The following is a 21,602-nucleotide window of genomic DNA, read 5'->3' as shown; positions in this document are numbered from 1 at the left end:
TTTTGACCCAAATGCTCTCACTTTGGCTTTGAGGTTCTAAATCTTGGATCTCTTCACAGGTATACACATCCCTGACATATAACGCCACTCCTCCTCCTTTCTTGTCTGGTCTGTTTCTCTGAAATAGATTGTATCCCCCCATTATTACATTCCAATCGTGGGACTTATCCCACCAGGTTTCAGTGATGCCTATTATGTCATATTTAGTTTGCTGTACCAAGAGCTCAAGCTCATCTTGTTTATTTCCCATGCTTTGCGCATTAGTGTACAGACATTGAAGTCCATTAATCATTCCCCCGTGTCTCTTATTTAAGGATTTTTTCCTCCCACCACTAGGTCCGCGTGCTGTTTGCTCCATTTGGTCTATGACATTTGGATGATCATCTTCATTAATTGATAGACTCCTACCTTCAGGAGCACTGTCTCCCTCCCCCACATTAGTCAGTTTAAAGCCCTCCTGATGAGGTTTCTGAGATTTTTGGCAAAAACATTCCTCCCAACCGTTGTGAGGTGCAGCCCATCACTTGCCAGAAGTCCATCTTCAAGAAACTGCAGTCCGTGATCTAAGAATCCAAACCGTTCCTGTTTACACCATTTGCGAAGCCAGCTGTTCACTTCCACTATTTTCCCCTCTCTCCCTGGGCCACGTCGTTCAACTGGGAGGACAGACGAGATGACAATTTGTGCATTTAGTTGCTTCAATTTCCTGCCGAGAGCCTCGTAGTCTCTTTTGATCTTCTGGAGGCTATTGCTTGCAGTGTCATTGGTTCCCACATGAACCAAGAGGAAGGGGTATTAGTAACAGAATCACTACAGTTCATAATGGGGGGTTTTATATCAAGTTATGCCCACTGTACTGATGCCATAAATAAACCAAAGAAAAAGTTCAGATTGGCACCCATCATTGCAGCATCTCCATCAGATCACTGGACTCTATCCACTCCAGTGCTACTGCATCTATTTTATGTTTATTGTTGTCGCTGATGCCAAAAATAGGTTGGGGGGGGGGAGTGGCAGAAAAATTTGCACGGTAGGCCAGCTCAAGGTCAACCGCCCCCAACTCATTTTAGTCTTTTCTCATAGGACAGTATTTTGATTGCCCTCTTACATGCTCTTTCTGGCTCCTGAGATAGGAATTTTATGGTCTTAGATATATGGCAATGTTCATAACCGCACATACAGTACATAGATCAACACAGGAAGGCCAACCTGGAACCATTTTGATTCCTAAACTGACCAAATGTTTTCTCTGCAAGGTCAAACTGGAAAAGTCTCCCCATTGTCTCTTTCCTCACAAATCCTGTCTTAAGGACACATTTAAGATATGATTAAGGTGTGAGCCTGTGACCTGGCCCAGGAAATAAGTATTTTACCACTACAAAAGAATGGCCAGGCTCCCCAGGCAATCCAGTCAAGTAACTTGCCAGACAGGAGATAAACTGGGACAGGAGAAAAACAACATACAAATGTTCTGTTTCAGACCGCCTTTTCTGGGATGTATCTGAGGGGTGGTCTTAGGTTACACCCCTTCTGTGATGAATGCATAATGTTTCTGGGGGTGGTCTTGATCTAGAGGATGGGAATTTCAAAACTCTTTATAAGCCCTTGCACAGCATTTTTGTGGGTCCTCCTCTTTTCCTGCGTGTGAGGGGAGCACCCTGTTGCAACAGATCAATAAAGATCAAGCTTACTAGCTTTGCTTCTCAATATTCTCTGGTTGGCCTCTGTTATTCTCTCCTACCAATAGGGAACCTATGTAAGGACTCTATATGGGCTCTTGGATATCCCATAAGGGAAAGGGGCATATTTTTATTTACAACACTCCATATCATCCTTCTTTAAATTGTGGTCAGAAGAACACACAATAATTCCTACTATGGGTTTAGTATAATTTTATTGAATTACAGAACACCTCACAATACTCCTAGTTAAGTTTGAAGAATGAAGCATTGGGTCTGGAATTCTTATTGTGCTAATTAATAGATCTAAAAACATGCATTGATTTCCATTGGGGTGGGGCAACCATTTCCGCCAGAAGAAATATTTGAACTGGCTTGTAAGAAGCAACAGTGCATTGAAGCTTACTAAGGCTATGCTCACATATAACACTAAGCCACAATTTGTATAATGCACAAATAGTATAATACAAAGTCATGTACACAAGAAGCCCTGAGTGAACCACCAGCTGTCCTTTTCCCATAGTTTGTTTTGTTTTCCAGCAGCTCTTGCCTCGTGCCTTTGTAAGGATTAATTTTCCAGGTCTGTGACCATATAATAAAACTTACTGCTGCTGATGAGCATCTGGGATGGGATGGTTAAAAAAATCATGGCTAAGGAAGAATTCTGGGTTCATCTGTAACACTAAGCCATAGTGAAGACAAACCAAGGTTTATAAGATAATAGCAGACCATGGATCGAGACTGTGGTTTGTTAGCAGTAAACAAACCACAGTTAAACAGCATTGCGTGTGAACCAGGCCCAAGTTAACAAGTTATAACAGTGCGTCAATTTGACCAAGGGCTGTAGGCACATGCCCATTGGCCATGTGCACAGGCACTCCAGGTTGGAAAAAAAGGTGCTTGGCTTTGTGCTGATGCTCAGGGTGGCCCTGCAAGATTGTGCTGAGAACAAGTTCTTGTATTCCAGGTCCCCCATCATGTGGTCAGGCTCTCACTCCTTCAAAAGGTCACGAACAATGAGTTGGTTCACAATCGCTGCAAAAAAAAAGGCAAGCTGGTTTTCAGAATGGAGTTAATAAAAGTGTAATATTTTAATCGTTAACACTTCACCTTTGGGTGGCTGCTCAAATGGAGATTGCATTTTTGTGGATGAGTTACTTAGCAATTACTTTTGCAGAACTGCAAGTTAAAGCAGCACTGTAAAGTCGTGAGGGGTGAAACTTGATAGAGACAAGTTCCATGAGGATTGGTTACCCTTTTATTTCCTTTACTAATTCTTACCCAGAGGAACACTACCATGACCATTGTTGCTTATTGTTGTGTTGTTTTGGAGGGGACTGGTGTCTTAATTCTAGGTGTATTGCCTCTAGTATTTTTTTGTTAACACAGTTAGTTTTCAGATGTATATTGCATTTGTCTTAGACCATTGCAGGGCACACAGGTATGTCCTGTTGTTTTGCCTGCTTGTTTGCTTTTTTACTGAGTGGGGACATGTTGCTTGCTTTTTGTTTCCCCTTTCTGTATGCTATTGTTGTCTGGTGCTTATTTGATAGTATAGACAACTCTCATCTTGCATGGGGGTTACATTTCGGGGATAGCACATAAAGCAAAAATTGTGTATGGTCAAAACACACTGCATTCAATGACAAGTGGGATCGCCAAAGTCTTTTTCCCGGAACTCCCCCCCTCCCTGTTTGTTTGTTTGCCATGTGCTTAAAGCTGAATACAGGCACGTTAAATGTGCATAAGTTGTGAGTTACCTTTTTTTTTTAAGAAAAGAAAAAAATGGAACATTCCAAATAGTGAGGCCAAGCAGGGGGAGGGCAGGAAGAGGCTACCTATGCCAATTTTGCTTGTGGAAGGAGAGGGTATGATGATTTGGATCCCTTTAGCCACCATGCCCACAGCTCTGGTCCCCAAGGCCTGCTACAGGCCAGGTCACTGGTACCTTCAGCAGTTGGCCGCTTGGAAGGGTCGAAATCCCGGCATTTGTTGATGACGTCCCGCAGATGTGGGGGGCAGTCATCTCCCAGAGGTTCTTGCTCCTGATTGCAAACCTTATCACGGATCTCCTTTGCAGTGCAACCTGAGTTAATAATCACAGGAGACTCAAGCTACACAGCTACAATTATAATGTTATAAGTGCGCTATAAAAATGTGACACCAGATGGGGCTGTAGAGCTGCAAGCCGAAGTCAATGGCAAATTGCATTGGGAGCTCTCTCTATATAGAGAGAGTGTGTTTTTCTCCCATAGCATTTTTTATATCTGTGTAGATCCAGCCAGGGATAGGAATCTGGGCCTGGGTGGCTCCATGTGGACACACAGAGATATATACAACCCTACTCCTTGCTCCTAGGCCCCAATGAACACTGACTGCAAAGGCAGGGAACAAAACTGTTAAGAAAGGCTGCTGTGGGGGGGGGGCATTCAAGTTTCAAAGAAGTGATGGGGTATGTACATAAGCAGTCCCCTGCCAGCCCCCGTTCTGCTCCAATCCTTTCCACACATCCACTGGGATCTAGATGTGTATCTTCCCTTGTCTGGGATTTCATAAGAAGACAAGCAGCTGAGCAAGAGAGTTGCAGTGGAAAAGCAGGTCAGGAAATGATACAGAACCACACAGAGACCTGTGCTCTAGTGGTGACTCTTTGAATGCATGGCTGGAAGCAGCCGTGTCTCCCAGCAGCAACAGCACTGTGTTAATCTTCATGAGGATGGGGCAAAGCAAGGTGACTCCAGGTTGGCGCCAGTGACTTCCCAGCTCTCTTTGTGCCACATCGTCCCACCCATCCCAACAAGCACAGCGCCACCGCCTGCCTCCTGTCTCCTCCACCAACATAAAAGGGGCATTCTGACTAATGTACATGCAAAGGTTTGGAGTCCTGCTTCCTCAAGATAGTAGCAGGATGGACACATGGCTCAGTAAGGGATGTGGGAGAAATTCAGTTTGCTTAGGATTTTAGGGCTGGAGCCAACTGAGTTCTACTCAAAGTAGACCTATTGACATTAATAAACCTGTTAGTCACGTCCATTAATCTCAATCTAAAACTCAATCTAAAACTGACATAACCATCCTTTGAAATTAACACCTTTCTGAATTTTTTGATGCAGTTCTACAACCAAATGCTGTGTACAAAAAAATCACGGAATTGTAGAGTTGGACGGTACCTCAAGGGTCATCTAGTCCAAACCCTAGCAATGCAGGAATCTCAGCTAAAGCATCCATGGTACAAATAACCATCTAACCTCTGCTTTAAAACCTCCAAGGAAGGAGAGGAAAGTGAAGGAAATGTGTGAGGAAAGTGTATAAAATTCATTTATTAGTGAAAATGTATTGGGGGGAATGCTTGCAAAAATGTGTATACTGGGCAAAAATGCATACAAAATGTGTATACTGCGAACTGAAATGCTGATGGGTTTTCATGAGGACTTTTAAAAGAAAGAAAAAAGCACAGTGATGCAGAAATGTGAACTCAACTCTGGGGGTGGGGTGGGGGTAGAAACAGATAGTGAGAGAAGCAGGAACTCACATATTCATCTATCTCTAGGCTCAGCTCACCACAGAGGGTTTCACTGAATTTGGATCGTAACAGTTCCTTTGGAACCAAGTCCAAAGCTGACTTAAAATCAATGGAAGTAAGAGAAAAACCTACTGCCAGGATATGAGGTATGTATCTCTCTCTGCAATGTGGGCTAATACACTGCAACAAATAATACACTGACCTGCTCTGAGATGAATCTGTTTCTCCCCTGAGAGATGGTTGTCTTCAACCCAAGTCAGAAGCTTGGATTAAAAACCCGGCACATTACTTCCCTATAACTGAAAGGAGGCTGCTAAAATTAATCCTGCTAAGTCTATCTACTTTTTCTTTGAGCTTTTTAAACAAGGGTTATTATAGCTTTAATCCAAATATAATCCAAGAACTGAAAGTACGGTAATAGGTGCTCAGCATTTTAGGATAGATTTTAACTGACCTGGTAGGATAGAGGAGGAGCCTGGGGCTTTACCAGATTGAAGCTGAGCAGTTAGTTACATCTATTTCACCAGGAATTACACTTTGCCAGTCTGTAATATTTGCATATAAAGGGAAGTGCAAGGAATCTCAGGACGGCTTCTGAAAAACAGCCCCCCCTCCCCTCGCAGCAGCGGATTGTAGTCTCAGTTGCACTCCTAAATCTGCAGAGCCTGCCTGCTTATCCTTTCCCAAAAGAACCGAGCCCAACCCTGCCCCCACCCATGCCTCACCTTCAAATGGGATCTTGCAAGTTGCGATCTCCCACAAGACAATCCCAAAGCTGAAACGAAGCAAACACGTCTGTGGTGTGAATGGAATGATATGCTTGACCTGTACCCCCAAGGCTATGGCCGGCAGATGGCAGCTGGGCTCTCTGCCTGCTTTCAGCCATGCCTAGGGAATGCTATGTCACAGAACCTCCACAGCTGGAAGGTAGCAAAGTTCACCAGGTCAGCCGCTCTTCATGGAGGCAGGGCTGGCCCAGGACGCTTTGCTGCGAAAGGGGAAACAGAAAATGCAACGTGCACCACGCCATCTGCTCCTCCTCCAATGCACACCCAGCACTGCTCACCCCTATGGGTGGGCGGTGGAGAAGATTCTGCTGCCCCTCCCAGCTGTCCAGAGCCGGCTGCCTTGAGGCCACTGCCTCACCTCGCCTCATGAGGAAGCCAGTCCTGCATGGAGGCTTATCCATTTCCAGGTGGACAGGAAAATCCTTCCACCTGCCTTGCGCCCCCCCCCCCCGGTCCTAGGAGTCCTCATAAGGGAGCCAGTCCTGGAGGAAGAGCTGTGAGGGGAGAGACTTCGTCAGGCAAGGCCTCCTTCCACCTGCCTTGCTCCACCCTCTAGTCTCTGCTTCTCAATTTGTGTTGTATTATTTTATGTACTGTGGCTTGCTGTTGTTTTATTGATTATAGTTATTTATTGTAACTGTTGAGTAGATTTCTGTTTAACTTTTATATGTTGATATTCTTGTTTTATACTATTCTAATGATTGTTGAATATTACTTATGTGATGAAGGTTGCTTATTTTAAAGTTTTGTTTTATTATCATATTTTTGTATTGCATTAGATCAGGCTTCCTCAACCTCGGCCCTCCAGATGTTTTGAGACTACAGTTCCCATCATCCCTGACCACTGGTCCTGCTAGCTAGGGATCATGGGAGTTGTAGTCCGAAAACATCTGGAGGGCTGAGGCTGAGGAAGCCTGCATTAGATTGTTATAAGATGTACATTTTTTGTTTCTTCAGCTTGTAAACCGCCTTGAGTATTGTAAAATAGAAAGACTGTATACAAATTAAAAATGATGATGATAGGCACAAGCAAGGGACATGGTGAAGGCCTCTTTCCAGAGGAAACAGTGGACAAAATGTCAACCCCGCTGGCTGTTCTGGAATTTGGTAGAAAGCAGCATCTGCCAGACTGGTTGGTAGCTCCCCAGCTTGACTTTCCCAGCTCCCCAGTGATGGTTCTGTGAAACAGCACATGCATCACATGGCATCGCTGTGCATGGCACGTCCCCTCCCCTCCGCAAGAGGCAGCCAGCAAGTAAGAGTAGGAGGCAGGCCAGCTGCAGGGTGGTGGTTGCTGTTTTGCTGGGGGCGGAGAGCAGGCAAGAAGCCATTAGAGGTAGCCCCACTTCCAGTGCTGGATTACCCAACAGGCAAACTAAGCACATGCTTAGGGGGTGCCAAAAATATGAGTTGGGTTTTTTTAAAGGAATTTCACATTTGAGAAGAAGCATCATAGGGAAAATCAGAACTTCGATATCCTTTCTTACACTCCACTCCATACACTTCCCCCATTCTTCTTCCCTCTTTTAATTACTTGTCCCCACCTAAATGAAATAATATTTTGGGCTCTCTAGGATTCTGTCCCACCTCCACCCTCTTTCCAGCTGCTCAGAGAGGGCAGGTGAACTGGCAGCGACAGCAAGGGGAAGAGAAGCAGGGCCAGGAAGCTCCAGGAGGTGGCAGTGGTGCCCCTGCAGGAACTCAGACCTTGGCAGGTGCCCAACACCACCAGCCCTTGATGCCAGCCCTGTGCAGAAGTAATTAAAAACTTTATGATGCCATGACATGCATCTCATTTAATTAACACATGCAGGAGACATGGGCTGGTTCTGCCCACCCAGCCCATGAGTTGTCCATAAGTTGTGGTCCTCTGAGGATGCTAAGTACCTCCACAGACTGGCCAGCTGCCTTTGACCTTCCCTCACTTAGCAGCAGTCACTCCATCCTTCAAACTGTTTCCACCCTAACAGGTGCCTGAGCTTGCTTTCTTTCCTCATCCCACCCCACCCCTTTTTCCTTTTGTGTTATGTATTTTAGAGTATAAGCCTGCAGGCAGGGGTTGCCTTACTATGGGATTTTGTAAAGCAGCTTCTTTGGCTAAATAATGGAATGAAGATGCCCCAATAAAAATGGGGTGTGGCAGTACTTTGCGATAAAATACCTGTATATTTCGCTGGCCAGGTTGTATTGATGCTCCACTGACCGCAGGCCCTCGGGGCAGATGTAGGCTGAAGCACTGACCTCTTTTTTGGGTTTCTCCTTGGGCTTCCGTCTGATGGAAGAGACCGTCTGACTCAGTTCAAACCCAGAGAGCTGAGAAGAGCAGAGAGAATGTTGTGTGATCAGGAAAATGGGGTTAAGGCTAAACGTTGAAGAGAGCATCCTGACAGGACGAGCTGTTTTGTGGGTGGAAGAGTGTGCCTCAGAAGGGGGTGGCTGGATAGCTGCTTACCAGGGAGGCTGGTACCCACAGAAGTAGTGGGTTGGAATAGATGACCTTTGGGGGACCCTCCAAATTCTATGACTCTAGCTCTGTAGCCAAGGGTCAGGAATGCAACACACACACACACACACCTAGAGATACAGAAATTTGAAGGTGGGTATGGAATATATTGGGCAGACCTGTCCAATAATCAGCCCCTCCCTGCAGGTCTCCAGTTTCCAGACTTCCTTAGAGGGTGAAAATGATCCTTAAGCCACTGAAAGTGTGCAAGGCAGATATGCCTTTCTAAGCCTTCTTTGAAGCCACGACACCTTTACACAGCTCTCACCTTTACACAGTAGCTTTTGTCAACCAGGAACCTGGTGCTGTTGATGCAGTAATGCACCTGAGGCTTGTCCCCCGTCTGATGCAACCTGCAGTCAAAAAGAGCCAAGAAGGGGAGGAGAAAGCCAACACTCTGTGTACCTGACCTCCAGGCAGCAGAGTCACTGCCACTTATTGGAGGGAGAGTGGGAGGGTGCTGTGCAAACACAACGGCAGAGCCCTTTCTCCCTTCTAGCCAGGCTCAGTGTACCTGTACAGGCCGATGGCAGCATCCTTTGCCATTTCCAAACGGATCTTCCAGTCTAAGTGAGGCTCCTTTTTCAGCACTTGCCTCAGGGTACCCTTTTCACAATATTCCGTGATGATGGAGTATTCAGGAGGGAAGCCTATGGCAAAGAAGACAACTGATGAATTGCTGCTCCATTTCAGTCGGTGGCTGTCCTTGTCTTTTGTGCTCTGCTACCAAACAGTTTTCAGCTCCTTGACACATTCATGAAAACAGAGTGGAGAGCACATATTCCTGGTCAGGAGAGGCTAAGTGGAAGACCTGGTGCTATCTGAAATAAAACTTTGCTCCTGTGAAGTTGAGGGTGAGGCACAGCACTGCACCAAAAGCATGTATGAATACAATGGACAGAACTATAACGTTTCTTGGTTCAATATCTGGCTGTGTATTCTTTCTTCTGTTTCATTTATTTATAAAATATATTTTAGAGACTGCTATTTCGTGAAAAATATCAAAGCAGTTTACAACAACAAAAATACATAAAACCATACAGTAAAAACCACATAAAGAAAGTTAAAGACAGACATGCATTAACCACAGTGGAAGGATGAATTCTTATCTCTCCCCCCCCCCCTCAAACACACATATACACACACAAGAGCAAAGGTCTTACCACTCTCATCTATGCAAATCCCATACAGACGGACAATGTGGGGAGACTCAAACTTCTTCATAGTCTTGATTTCAGTCTGAAAGATGCTCCTCACATCCCTGGGGGAAGCAACAGAGAGATCAGTCTCTGTGATGGAGCCGAAAGTCTCTCCGTCAGTTCCCTCTGTGAGGGTGGTTAGGTTAGCTTTGCAATGTAGGTTAGCTTTGTAATGGCCACTTATACCCATCACTCAAGAAGAGGACCAAAGAGAGGCACTCACTGTGGTTTGTTCTCATTCAAAGGGTTCTTGAAGACTTTGATGGCCACAGAGCAATAATTGTACTTTCCACTGCACAGGGTGTAGCTATCACAATCCACCAGGGTGGTCACATTGGTGATCTGGCTTTTGGGTATTTCAGTGATTTCCATGAAAGCAGCAGCAACCTGGCCTGGAAGGAAAGGAAGGGGGTTAGAAAGAAGCCCATGGAAACAGATCAGAATTGGGAGGGAGGCCCACAGTCACTTGGAGATCCCCAAATGGTGAGCTGGCAATATTCAATTTTCAGTACAGTATTTCAGAAGAAAAGAAACTGCACCGACAGCTGGTACTTCCAGGAGGGCTGGGGAGGAAAGACTTGCCGTCATTGTTTTCCCCAGCATTCGCCTTTTGCTGCTGTCAGCCTCCTCTGGAGGAGAGATGTTTGAGCCAGCTGTGTGTCATCTACCCTTTGAACTGTATTTAAGCCAGGCTCCTTGGAGTGCAGCAAGACCAGTACCAGAACCTTCATTGTGTACCTCCACCCCCATCGTTCAACCCGGACACTGAGATCCAGTTCTGAGGGGCCTTCTGGTGGTTCCCTCATTGCAAGAAGTGAGGGCACAGGGAAACAGGCAGAGGGCCTTCTCAGCAGTCGCACCCACCCTGTGGCATGCCCTCCCATCTATAAAGGATCATGCTGGTTTCTAATGTTGGTTAACGAGCCAGAATAATAAGCTTTGAAGCTGAAGTGGTGTAGCAATAAAGGACAGTTGTGGCTTTGAGAAGCTTGCCTGACCTGGTTGCACGCTTTGCTCTGAAATTGGCTTGGACATGTGTCTGGGCCTCCTGCTCTCTAATGAAGGCAAGTACATTTGGCCCCCATAACTGAGAGATTAGCCTGGGAATGATTTTAAGACCCTCACTTCAAAAGCTGCTTCTTGGGAGCTTGGAAGGTGTCGGGGAAAACAAGGTATGTGAGTTATCTCTATATCTTGCCAGGTACTTCTGGGTCCAAAAGGTTTCAATGGAAAAGCTCAGAAACTGCAGCACTAGAAGGGGCTCAAACCCAGAATCTTTTGCAGTGAGCCTTAGATCTTCTGCTGCTTTCCGGCCATTTTAATCATTTAAAAAAAAAAAACGGTTACAAGGTGGCTGAGTGTGTTAACAAGGTCCAGTGTTGGTGAGAATCCTGCTACCTGCCATCTTAATTTGTGCTCTGAGTCTTTTGAGTTCCTAGCAAGGCCCCAACAAGGCAACACTCCTTCAGAGCACAGCAATGAAGTGATAATGAGCCAAATTTCCTTGTTCTTGGGGTACAGGGTGGCCACAGAGCACAGCGTAAGGTTGTGGTTATCCCAAGGGCGGGGGGAAGCTACTGTATACACTGAAACACCCAGAAGCCAGTGGGGCACCTAGGCGACTTTTGATGCCTGAATTAGTCCACATTAACACCATGCATTTTAGTTGCGGCTTCCCCCAAAGAATCCCAGGAGCTGTGGTTTGTTAAGGGTGCTAAGAGATGTTAGGAGGCCTTTGTTCCCCTCACAAAACTACAAACTACAATTTCCCAAGTTCAGTGGGAAGAAGGATTGATTGTTATACCACTCTGAACTGTAACTGTGAGGGAACTGAGGGGAGGGGGCTCCCAAGAACTCTCTGCATCTTTAACAAACAACACTTCCCATAATTCTTAGGGGAGAAGCAGGTCCTGAGTCTAAAAAGGTTGAAGACTAGTGACTTAAATCATGCCACCTCTCAAATATCCCTCCCTAAGGACAAGCCCCTGGCTGGTGGCTGCCACCATCACTGCCCCCCCCCCCCCGCCAATGCTGGTCTGTTTGTTCCCTTCCCCACTCCACTGTTCTCAAAGGCAGAGGATCGGGAGCACCTTTGTTCATCTCCTTCAAAGATACACAGTCCTCGGCAAGATCCTGGCTGCCTTCCTGACCCACAAGACGCTTCTCAAATTTCAAGAGGTCTTGACGGTCATCTAATAGCTTCTCGATCTCTAGTTCCATCATCAGGGCAAGACCGACATCGCTGATGTCCATGTTCATTCTTTCAAAGTCCTTCAGCATTCTGCCAGCCTTCAAGAGCCGCTGCAACTGGGACATGTCACCATACTCGCAAAGCTTTGTCTGGGCCTTTTCCAGGACGTCCAGCGTCTGTTTCAGCATCGATACCAGGTCATCGGAGAAGCTGGTGCAGACCTGGTGCAAGCGCTTGATCTGCCGCAGGAGGGTCTTAATGCGCTCAACAAGGCGCTCTCTGTGTTTATTGCACTCCGTCATTTTCTCACATTGGTTAAAAATGGTGACTGAAACTTTCAGAATGGCCTGGATGGTATCCATAACTGTGGGAAAGGAAGGACATGGTGAGCAAAGCAGAACACAGGTAGAAAATGCCGTGCATGCTTCCCTCGGGATTTGCTGGGCAACACAAGACAGCTCGTGATCACCACCATCCAGTGGAGACTTGCCTGTTGAAAGTGTCTGTATTATATAAAGTGCAATGATACCACTTTAAACAGACTTGGCTTCCCCCAAAGAATTCTGGGTACTGTAGTTTGTTAAGGGTGCTCCTGAGTGTTGTTAGGAGGCCTCTATTCTCTGCCCCAGAGCTACAGTTCCCAGAGTTCCCTGGGAAGAGGGAATGACTGTTCAATCAATCATGTACTTCCCAGATTAGTTTAAGTGTAAACCCTACACAAATTCGGAGTGGAGTGCCTAAGACAGTTGGATGTTGCCTTGTACACCTTCTGGCAATTCCTGTAGCCAAGCAGGTGCCAGATGTGTTGCTTTCCTTTCCTTTAGACCTCATCAGTGAGGCTGGGGGGGGGGTCTTGTTGTCTGGGCAGCCCAGGACTCCCATACACACTGCCCAGGCTTGAAAGCTGAGGAGGTCACTTCAGAGCTGCTAACACAGTGGTTTGACTTCACTCCCGGAAGTGAACTCCATTGTCTCCTGAGATGGATGGATGCCAACAAAATAGCACTTTAAATGTACAGAGTGAATGTGGCCTTAAACCAGCTTGAGACCTGGGGCCAGCCCAAGGTATTTTGCTGGCTGAAGTGGCAACCACGCCTCTCTCTTTTCCTGGACCTAAAAATACAACTCTGATAAATTAAATTACATGGCTCGACAACTTGCTGCCCATTCATGACAGCCAAGTTCTGCTGCCTGAAGCAGGCATCTTACCCTGCCTGATGGTTAGGGCCAGCCACATGATGGCTTCCAAACAGCAAACTGTGAAAACAGTTGCTGTCCAAGCCTTGTCAGAAAATCCCTTGCATCTTCACAAAACAGCAAGTTACCTGAATTCTTTAGCAAGAAGTTGAACTGGTTCCAAATTTAAATGTAGATGTGCCTTGTGGAGCTTTCTCTGCTCCTGCCCTATTTCCAGTTTACTTCGTTGTTAGACAATTGTACTCAACACATGCTCTGTACATGCTATCTGCATGGGCATTTCCTCATACAAACCTGCCCGGGCCCTGAGATCTTCAGGGAGGGCTATTCTCTCAGTCCTGCCACCCTCACAGGGATGCTTAGTGGGGACATGGGATAGGGCCTTATCAGTGGCTACTCCCAGACTCCAGAAAAGCTGGACTGGCTCCCTCCTTGCTGTCCATCCACTGGCAGGGGAAGATTTTCTTGTTCCAATTCCTTTAGGAATTGACTGATTTTAGATAGAGGGCTGGTGCCTTGCTGTTTCTTTGGTGATATTTTAAACAGATTTTATATGTGTATATAGTTTTAACTCTATCAATATTTAATTGTTTTTAAATGATTGATATTACTATGTTTTTACCTGTAAGCCACCTTGACTCCCATCAGGGGGAAAGGCAGGGTATAAATAAATATATTGTTATTATTATCACCATCGTCATCCAAATAATATTTTTCAAAGGGTGGGGGACATGCTCTGGGGAATTCTCTTCTGCATACATTTTGAAGCTGAGCACTGTTCTAGGGTACCTATGTACATTACCATAACAATTAATAAAAAGAGACAAAAAATGTACACGTGGTGGTTTATGGGAATAGATGCAACCACAATGGCATCTTCCCCGCAATTTGATCCAGACCTACCCTTTCCAGGAAGAAATTCAGTAAGGTGTTTTTTTGTTTTGTTTTTTTAAAAGTTAAAGGTAAGCTTGGTGCCAAGGCCTCGTTTGCAAAATCTTTCAGTCAGCGGCATGGAAAAGTGGCACAGAGCTGCAATGAGCATCGCCATTCCCCTCCTAAGTTGGCCCTCACATGCCTGGAAGCTCACAACAGACTACAGTGGCACCTTGGGTTACAGACACTTCAGCTTACATGCGCTTCAGGTTACAGACTCCACTAACCCAGAAATAGTACCTCGGGTTAAGAACTTTGCTTCAGGATGAGAACGGAAATCGCGCGGTGGCAGCAGCAGGAGGAGGAGGCCCCATTAGCTAAAGTGGTACCTCAGGTTAGGAACAGTTTCAGGTTAAGAACGGACCTCCAGAATGAATTAAGTTCTTAACCCGAGGTACCACTGTATCCCTCTTTGATTTCCACCTGATGGAATCTCATGGAGATTAACTGCAGTCCCCAACATGTGCCCCTGCATTTGTACAAAGCAGAGATCCAGCATGCCCAGAGGGGATGGGGAGGCCCATCCCCTTTCACCACCTGACAATGGGAATGTGTCACCCCCCGCCCCTCCCCATTTATACCACAAGCTGGAACATTCCCTCCCTCTCTTGCCAAACTCTGTGAGAGAGAGAAGTGAAGCAATGTGGTGGGCAGGACGCTGCCTCTTACGGAGGCAGATGCTTCAGCTGGCCTCATCCGTGGACTGGCTTTACTTTAAATTCCCTTTTGCAGCCTGAGGCCAGATGCCATCCATGGTCAGAGTGAAATTCAGCTGCGGCCAGAGCATTGGGGAGAAGCGAAAAGCAGAAAGCAGTTAAAGATTTGCACACACTCAGCTGTTCTCCACTTTAATTGCACACAGACACACACTCAGCCACGAAGCTCACTAGTTGACTTTGGGCCTATCACTGCCCCCCAGCCTAAGCTACCTCACAGGGTTGTTGTAAAGATAAAATGGGGAGGAGGAGAACCATGTGCACCACACTGGAAGAAAAGGTGGTATATAAATGCAAGGAACAAATAAAATAAAACAAATGCACTTCGTATGAATTCAGAAAGACCAGCACCTGGTCCACTAATCGCTCCTTCCCATCCCCCATTTTATTTTATTTTAAGTAATTTTTATTAAAGATTTTCTTGGCTTACAAAGGTACGTGCATTGTCTCTATTTTCAGTTCGTAGAGTCTTTTCTACTGATCAGTTACACACAGTGTGAGACATTAATGTTATATACAGCATAAAGTTGGGGAAGAAGAGGGGCGGGGGGAGAGGGCTGGTGCTAAAACTTTCTTTCTTTTACTTGGTGTATTGTGTGAGGTCTCCCAATCCTCTAAATATAGCCCCGAGTGCCCATTTCAGCCCTTGCAGGGGAGCAGGATTCCTTGCCCTCCTCGGCCCGGCTCCTGCTTACCTGTTTATCGGTGGTCTCCGGATCCCCCCTTCCTTCTTGCCGTGCGATCAAGAGTTTGCTCCAACTGCTGAACTCTCAGCTTCCCGTTTCCCAGAAGTTGGCCTCACTTCCTGTCGAAGGAGAATCGAGCACTTTAGGAAGGCGGGTGGGACACCTTCCCGTGGTTGAGCTGCTGTTTTACTTTCAGTTCTCAAAAGGGGAAGGCCACGTGCTTTGGACACAGAAATTCAAATGACTTTATTTTATTGGAGAGATGTGTATACAGTGATACCTCGCGTTAAGTACTTAATTCATTTTGGAGGTCTGTTCTTAACCTGAAACTGTTCTTAACCTGAAGCACCACTTTAGCTAATGGTGCTCCTGCTGCCGCCGCGCCGCCGGAGCCCGATTTCTGTTCTCATCCTGAAGCAAAGTTCTTAACATGAAGCACTATTTCTGGGTTAGCGGATTCTGTAACCTGAATGTATGTAACCTGAAGCGTATGTAACCTGAGGTACCACTGTACAGTACTCGTGCTTTTTCAGGAAATCTGTCACAAAGTGGCTACAATGTTTTCAAATGCAAACTTGTTTCCTAAAATCTTTTGAAGCAAAAATGTGTCCTTCCCAGACAGCTCGTTTATTAAGCTTCTGCCCTGGAGTGATATTCAGGTGTGATATTTGCAGAAGGTGGTTTGTTATGCAAGCGCTCCAAAGCAACTTTAATTGTGCAACCGGGATTTTCCAGGCTGTGGTTAATTCCCATCCCAAATTAGCAAAAGCCTGGAAGCCTACAAGTAGAAACAATAACGTTACAACTACTAGCAGAAAGCAATGCTGCCTTAGCCATACATTCTTATCATCATCATCATCAACATCATCATTATTATTACCATTGACGTGTTACCAGCTTTCTAAACCACCATCTCAAGGTGATTTACACACAAGGTGATAAAAAGCACTTAAAAACAACAACTAATACATTTAAAACAAGACTAAAACTCTGACAAACAGACACTTGTCGTAAAGATCCATCTATCAAGCTGGGAACACTTGTCAGAACAAAAATGCCTTCAGCCATTTCTAGAAAGTGCAAAGAATGAGCTCCTGTCATAACTGGGCAGAAATGCTCTTGCACTGAACGGGAGCAGCCACACTGAAAGCCTTGCTCTGAGTTACTGCGGAGGGGGCTTCTGAGAAGTTTGGAACTTGCTGGAGAAACTCTCCCACAGACCACGGAGATCTACTGGGTGTACAAGGGAAAAGGCCATCTCTCAATACCCCCATACCCTGCTCATCAAAACTTTTTGAGAAAAGGTGGGTTTTTACAGCCTCCTTTTAAAATGTGAGAAATAGGCAGTGGAGGCTGGTCCTCAGTCAGTTAATAATAATAATAATAATAATAATAATAATAATAATAATAATAATAATAAATTTTATTTATATCCCGCCCTCCCCAGCCGAAGCCGGGCTCAGGGCGGCTAACAACAATCAAATAATCAGTCAAATAATCACACAATCTAAAAATATTTCATTATAAAAATTAATTAAATCAAATTGATGGCAACCAATTAAGCAAAATTCTGAGCAGGTTGCCAGAGGAGGGAGTCAGGCTGCGCCCTGACCAAAAGCCTGGCGGAACAACTCTGTCTTGCAGGCCCTGCGGAAAGATGTCAGGTCCCGCAGGGCCCTAGTCTCTTGTGACAGAGCATTCCACCAGTTTGGAGCCGCAGCCGAGAAGGCCCTGGCTCTAGTTGAGGCCAGCCTAACCTCTCTGAGGCCTGGGACCTTGAGGATGTTATTATTTGCAGACCGTAGGTTTCTCTGTGGGGCATACCAGGAGAGGCGGTCCCGTAGGTACGAGGGTCCTAGGCCGTATAGGGCTTTAAAGGTTAAAACCAGCACCTTAAACCTGATCCTGTACTCCACCGGGAGCCAGTGCAGCTGGTATAATACCGGATGAATGTGCTCTCGCAGCGAAGACCCCATAAGGAGTCTCGCCGCGGCATTCTGCACCCGCTGGAGTTTCTGGGTCAGTCTCAAGGGCAGCCCCACGTAGAGCGAGTTACAATAATCCAGTCTGGAGGTGACCGTCGCATGGATCACAGTGGCTAGGTCAGGACGAGAGAGATAAGGGGCCAACTGCTTAGCTTGGCGGAGATGAAAAAATGCCGCCTTTGTTATAGCTGTAATCTGCGCCTCCATAGAGAGGGAGGTATCGAAGATTACACCCAAACTCTTAACGGCCGGTGCTGGCACTAATTGCACCCCCGCAAGAGATGGGAGTTGCCCCCTCGATCCCATATCGTCCCGCCCCAGCCAGAGGACCTCTGTCTTCGAAGGATTTAACTTCAACCAGCTCCCACGTAACCATCCAGCCACAGCTTCCAGACATCTGGTCAGTGTGTCTGGGGCCGAGTCAGGATGGCCATCCATCAACAGATAGAGTTGGGTGTCATCAGCATACCCATTAACCCATACCTGCCTCCCTACCTCCTTAAAATCAGTCCAGGGGTGACCTAGTCTTGACAGTACAGGAGCCAGTATCTAGCACAAAAAGAGTTTTGGAACTTATCCTGGAGTTTGGTCGGGTGGCGGGATTCAAGTTAAACAAACAAAAAACTAAGGTTTTGGTCAAAAATTTGACACCTACAGAGATAGAGGGGTATCAGAAAGAGACAGAGCTAAGTGTGGTTAAAAAAGTGAAATACCTGGGGGTATACTTGTCCACCAAAAATTTAAATCTTTTTAAAGATAACTATGAAAAATGTTGGTTGGAAATTAAAAAGGATCTGGATATTTGGTCAAGATTGAAACTTACCTTGTCAGGCCGAATCGCAGCTATAAAGATGTGTGTTTTGCCAAAAATGCTATTTTTATTTCAAACCCTTCAGGTCGTGGACAGAATGGAATGTTTTGGAAAATGGCAGAAGGATATTTCTAAGTTTGTCTGGCAGGGCAAAAAGCCCCGAATAAAATTTAAAATATTAACCGACTCAAAAGAAAGAGGGGGGTTTGCCCTGCCGGACTTAAGGTTGTATTATGAAGCCGCAGCCTTCTGCTGGTTGAAGGATTGGTTCCTGTTGGAAAACACCGATGTCCTAGATCTGGAGGGGTTTGATAATGTGTATGGTTGGCATGCATACTTGTGGTATGACAAGGCGAAGGTTCATAAATTGTTCAAAAACCATATTGTCAGAAAATCAATTTTTGCCGTCTGGATGAAGTATAAGGATTTATTAGAAAACAAGACCCCGAGGTGGTTATCACCTGTGGAAGCCAAGATTTCTAAAAAAAAGCCCAATATGGAGGCCTATTGGCCAAAATATTGGGAACTGATTGAAAGAGTTGGAGACAATTGGAAGCTCCAAAGCCAGGACAAATTAAGAGGTAAGGTGCGAGATTGGTTACACTATGCTCAAATTCAAGAGGTATTCAAAATGGACAAAAAAGTGGGTTTCCAGTTGGAGAAATCGAAACTGGAGACGGAGTTACTAGAACCAAAGACTAAGGTACTTTCGAGGATGTATGACTTGCTGCTTAAATGGAACACCCAGGATGAGACAGTTAAATCTGCTATGATAAAATGGGCACAGGATGTAGGACACAACATCATGTCTGAGGACTGGGAAAGGTTATGGAACACCGGTATGAAATTCACGGCATGTAGTGCCTTGAAAGAGAACATTATGAAAATGGTATACCGGTGGTACATGACCCCAGTCAAGTTGGCTAAAATATACCATCTTTCTGATAATAAGTGTTGGAAATGCAAGGAGGCAGAAGGGACATTCTTTCACCTCTGGTGGACCTGCCCGAAAGTAAAGGCCTTTTGGGAAATGATACATAATGAGTTGAAAAAGGTATTTAGATATACCTTTTCTAAGAAACCAGAGGCCTTTCTATTGGGCATGGTGGACCGGAAGGTGCCAAAGAAGGACAGAACCTTGTTTATGTATGCAACCACAGCAGCTAGGATTCTTATCGCAAAGTTCTGGAAGACACCAGATTTACCCACACTGGAGGACTGGCAGACGCAGCTGATGGACTACATGGAGTTGGCAGAAATGACCGGCAGAATTCGAGATCTGAGCGAAGAAACAATGGAGGAGGACTGGAAAAAATTTAAGGACTATTTGCAAAAACATTATAAGTTGTTTGAGTGCTAAGACTGTGCACGATTAAGAAACGTTATGCTTCTGCAATTTATTTTAAGTAAATGATAAAGCAAGTATTGATGGGAAAAAATGAGACAAATTAGAAACAAAATATTATGTTTATTAAGAGTGTTAAAATTAAACTACAAATTTTTGAAACTGGTAACATAATAAATACAAAGGCATAATAAGTCGGGAAATAAGATAATAAATTGCTGAATTGGTTAGAATGATGAACGCAATGCTGAGAGGATGCGAGGAGGTCCAAAAAGTTGTCGAAGAAATTTTGTGATGATCTTTTCTTTTTTCTATGTTTTTTTTTATATATATGGAAAATGTTTCTTGTATATTGTTGTTCAAACAAATTTGTTTACCTATGGAAAGAAACACAATAAAAAATTATATATAAAAAAAAAATCAGTCCAGGGGATTTCAGGCCTTGGTTTTCAGCTTCCTCCTTCTCATCATTCTCAGTGTTCCCCTTCTAAAACTCAGCAGGGAAAAGAAAGAATTAGTTGGCTCTGCCTGTCATTGGTTTCCCTGCCTTCTGCCCTACCCAACGGCCATTAACTACCATGGGAAATGAAGCCTGCCCAATGCCCACAAGAATGGCATGGCATACTAGTGGGGCCACCAGAGAGAAGGCCCCATTATGTCTACTCACCAGTCTATTCACCTTTACCTGCAGGCTCTGAAGCAGGCAACCCCTCTGCGCTACATCTTACGGAAACCCACAAGACTATATATGGGCGCAGGAGGTCCTTTAAGTCAGAGATGCTCAGACTTCTGACATTTTATGTACACTTTACCTTAGGAGGTGCACTTCCATACACCTTACTCAGTGGAACAGCTGCATTGCAAAATTCAGAGATGTGTGAATTTTGAAGGATGGCTCTGTGTTTCATGGGGGTGCCTGTCCCCATGGTGTGGGGACCTGTCAGATGCTACAATCCACCAACAGTAGTGCTAATCTTAATACGGGGTGTGGCACTTCATATAGGGTTAGCTGTCTGTGCTCCTAACAGTCCTTTGTCGAACTCTCTCAAACTGACAAATGTTTTTAGGGAAGCTGCCTTTGGCCTCAGTGTTTTAGCAGGAGCCCCCCATGGACTGGTTTCAGTTCTTGATTCTGTAGTCAGGGTGCTGTACTGTAATTTCAACCCCCTTTGCCACAACCAATTGACCTAATAACAGTACTTACAAGGAGTCACCACAAGATGGTGGTGGTATTCTATGTACATGGCTTTACAATGCAACTGGGACACCTAGAGATACCATCACATCCTAACCTCTCCTAGCTGGTGAAACATACTTGCAGACACCACTAAAAACACAGGTATAAATAAAGTTCACTCAACAGGAGTCAGTGGAAAGGCAGAAAACAAATGTTTACACTACTCCCCAAACAAATGCCTTGTCCAGAAGTAGTTAGGGTGAACTTTGACACAGGGGAATTCACTTTGGAGTATCTTCCCCTAGTGCAGCTGCCTGCTTAGGATTGGTTTGTCCTTCCCCAGCACTCCTCCTTGTGTGAGAGGTGGGTGGCTGGGCAAAGTGCATCCTCCAAATGACAGGCTTTGGACATGCTTCGGGGACACACACAGGTTGGGTCACCCCAGGCTTAATTTGAGCTGGAGCTCAGCCCTAGATCCCACATCGAGTCCTAGGGTCAAAGGTGAAGTTGTGCAAAGGAACGAAAGAAAATATTTCAGAGCTACTGATTAGGCACAGCCTTGAGATGAAAAACTCCCTTCTTGCCATGTGACACTTCCAGGAAGAACTGACGCCTGCTCTACACAAGCACTTGAAAACACTAAATCAGCAACCTGTTTTCCTGTGGATCCTTCGCTCTACAGTTCCCATCAGTCCCAGGCATCCCAGCAGAAGGGTATCAGGTTGGCATAGAAAGCACTAAATCATTCTACGCATGCTCTGTATTTCCTCTTCTTTTCATTCACTCTTCCACTCCATCTTAAGAGTTTTGGTAATGACAGACATCTATCTTAAGTGTTTTTTGCCCATAGATTATTCCAGTCTACCTCC

At 45.4% G+C, this 21,602-nt stretch overlaps 1 protein-coding gene across 1 annotated transcript; it reads right to left on the bottom strand.

Moving 5' to 3' along the window:
- Positions 1-1,875: 1,875 nt before the first annotated feature.
- Positions 1,876-15,699, bottom strand: MLKL (mixed lineage kinase domain like pseudokinase). The gene is made up of 10 exons (XM_081203389.1): positions 15,425-15,699; positions 11,783-12,247; positions 9,916-10,084; positions 9,657-9,754; positions 9,008-9,143; positions 8,762-8,846; positions 8,152-8,303; positions 5,928-5,977; positions 3,628-3,765; positions 1,876-2,714 (listed from the first exon to the last, which is right to left on the bottom strand). The coding sequence occupies exons 2-10, from the start codon at positions 12,243-12,245 to the stop codon at positions 2,671-2,673; spliced, it is 1,335 nt and encodes a 444-aa protein (XP_081059515.1). The 5' UTR covers positions 12,246-12,247; positions 15,425-15,699; the 3' UTR covers positions 1,876-2,670.
- Positions 15,700-21,602: the final 5,903 nt, after the last annotated feature.

The sequence above is a fragment of the Podarcis bocagei genome (genome assembly GCF_964188305.1).
Source record: "Podarcis bocagei genome assembly, chromosome: 7".
Lineage (NCBI taxonomy): Eukaryota > Metazoa > Chordata > Lepidosauria > Squamata > Lacertidae > Podarcis > Podarcis bocagei.
Note: the sequence above shows the minus strand (reverse complement) of the source record. Positions and strands in the feature narration are given on the sequence as shown.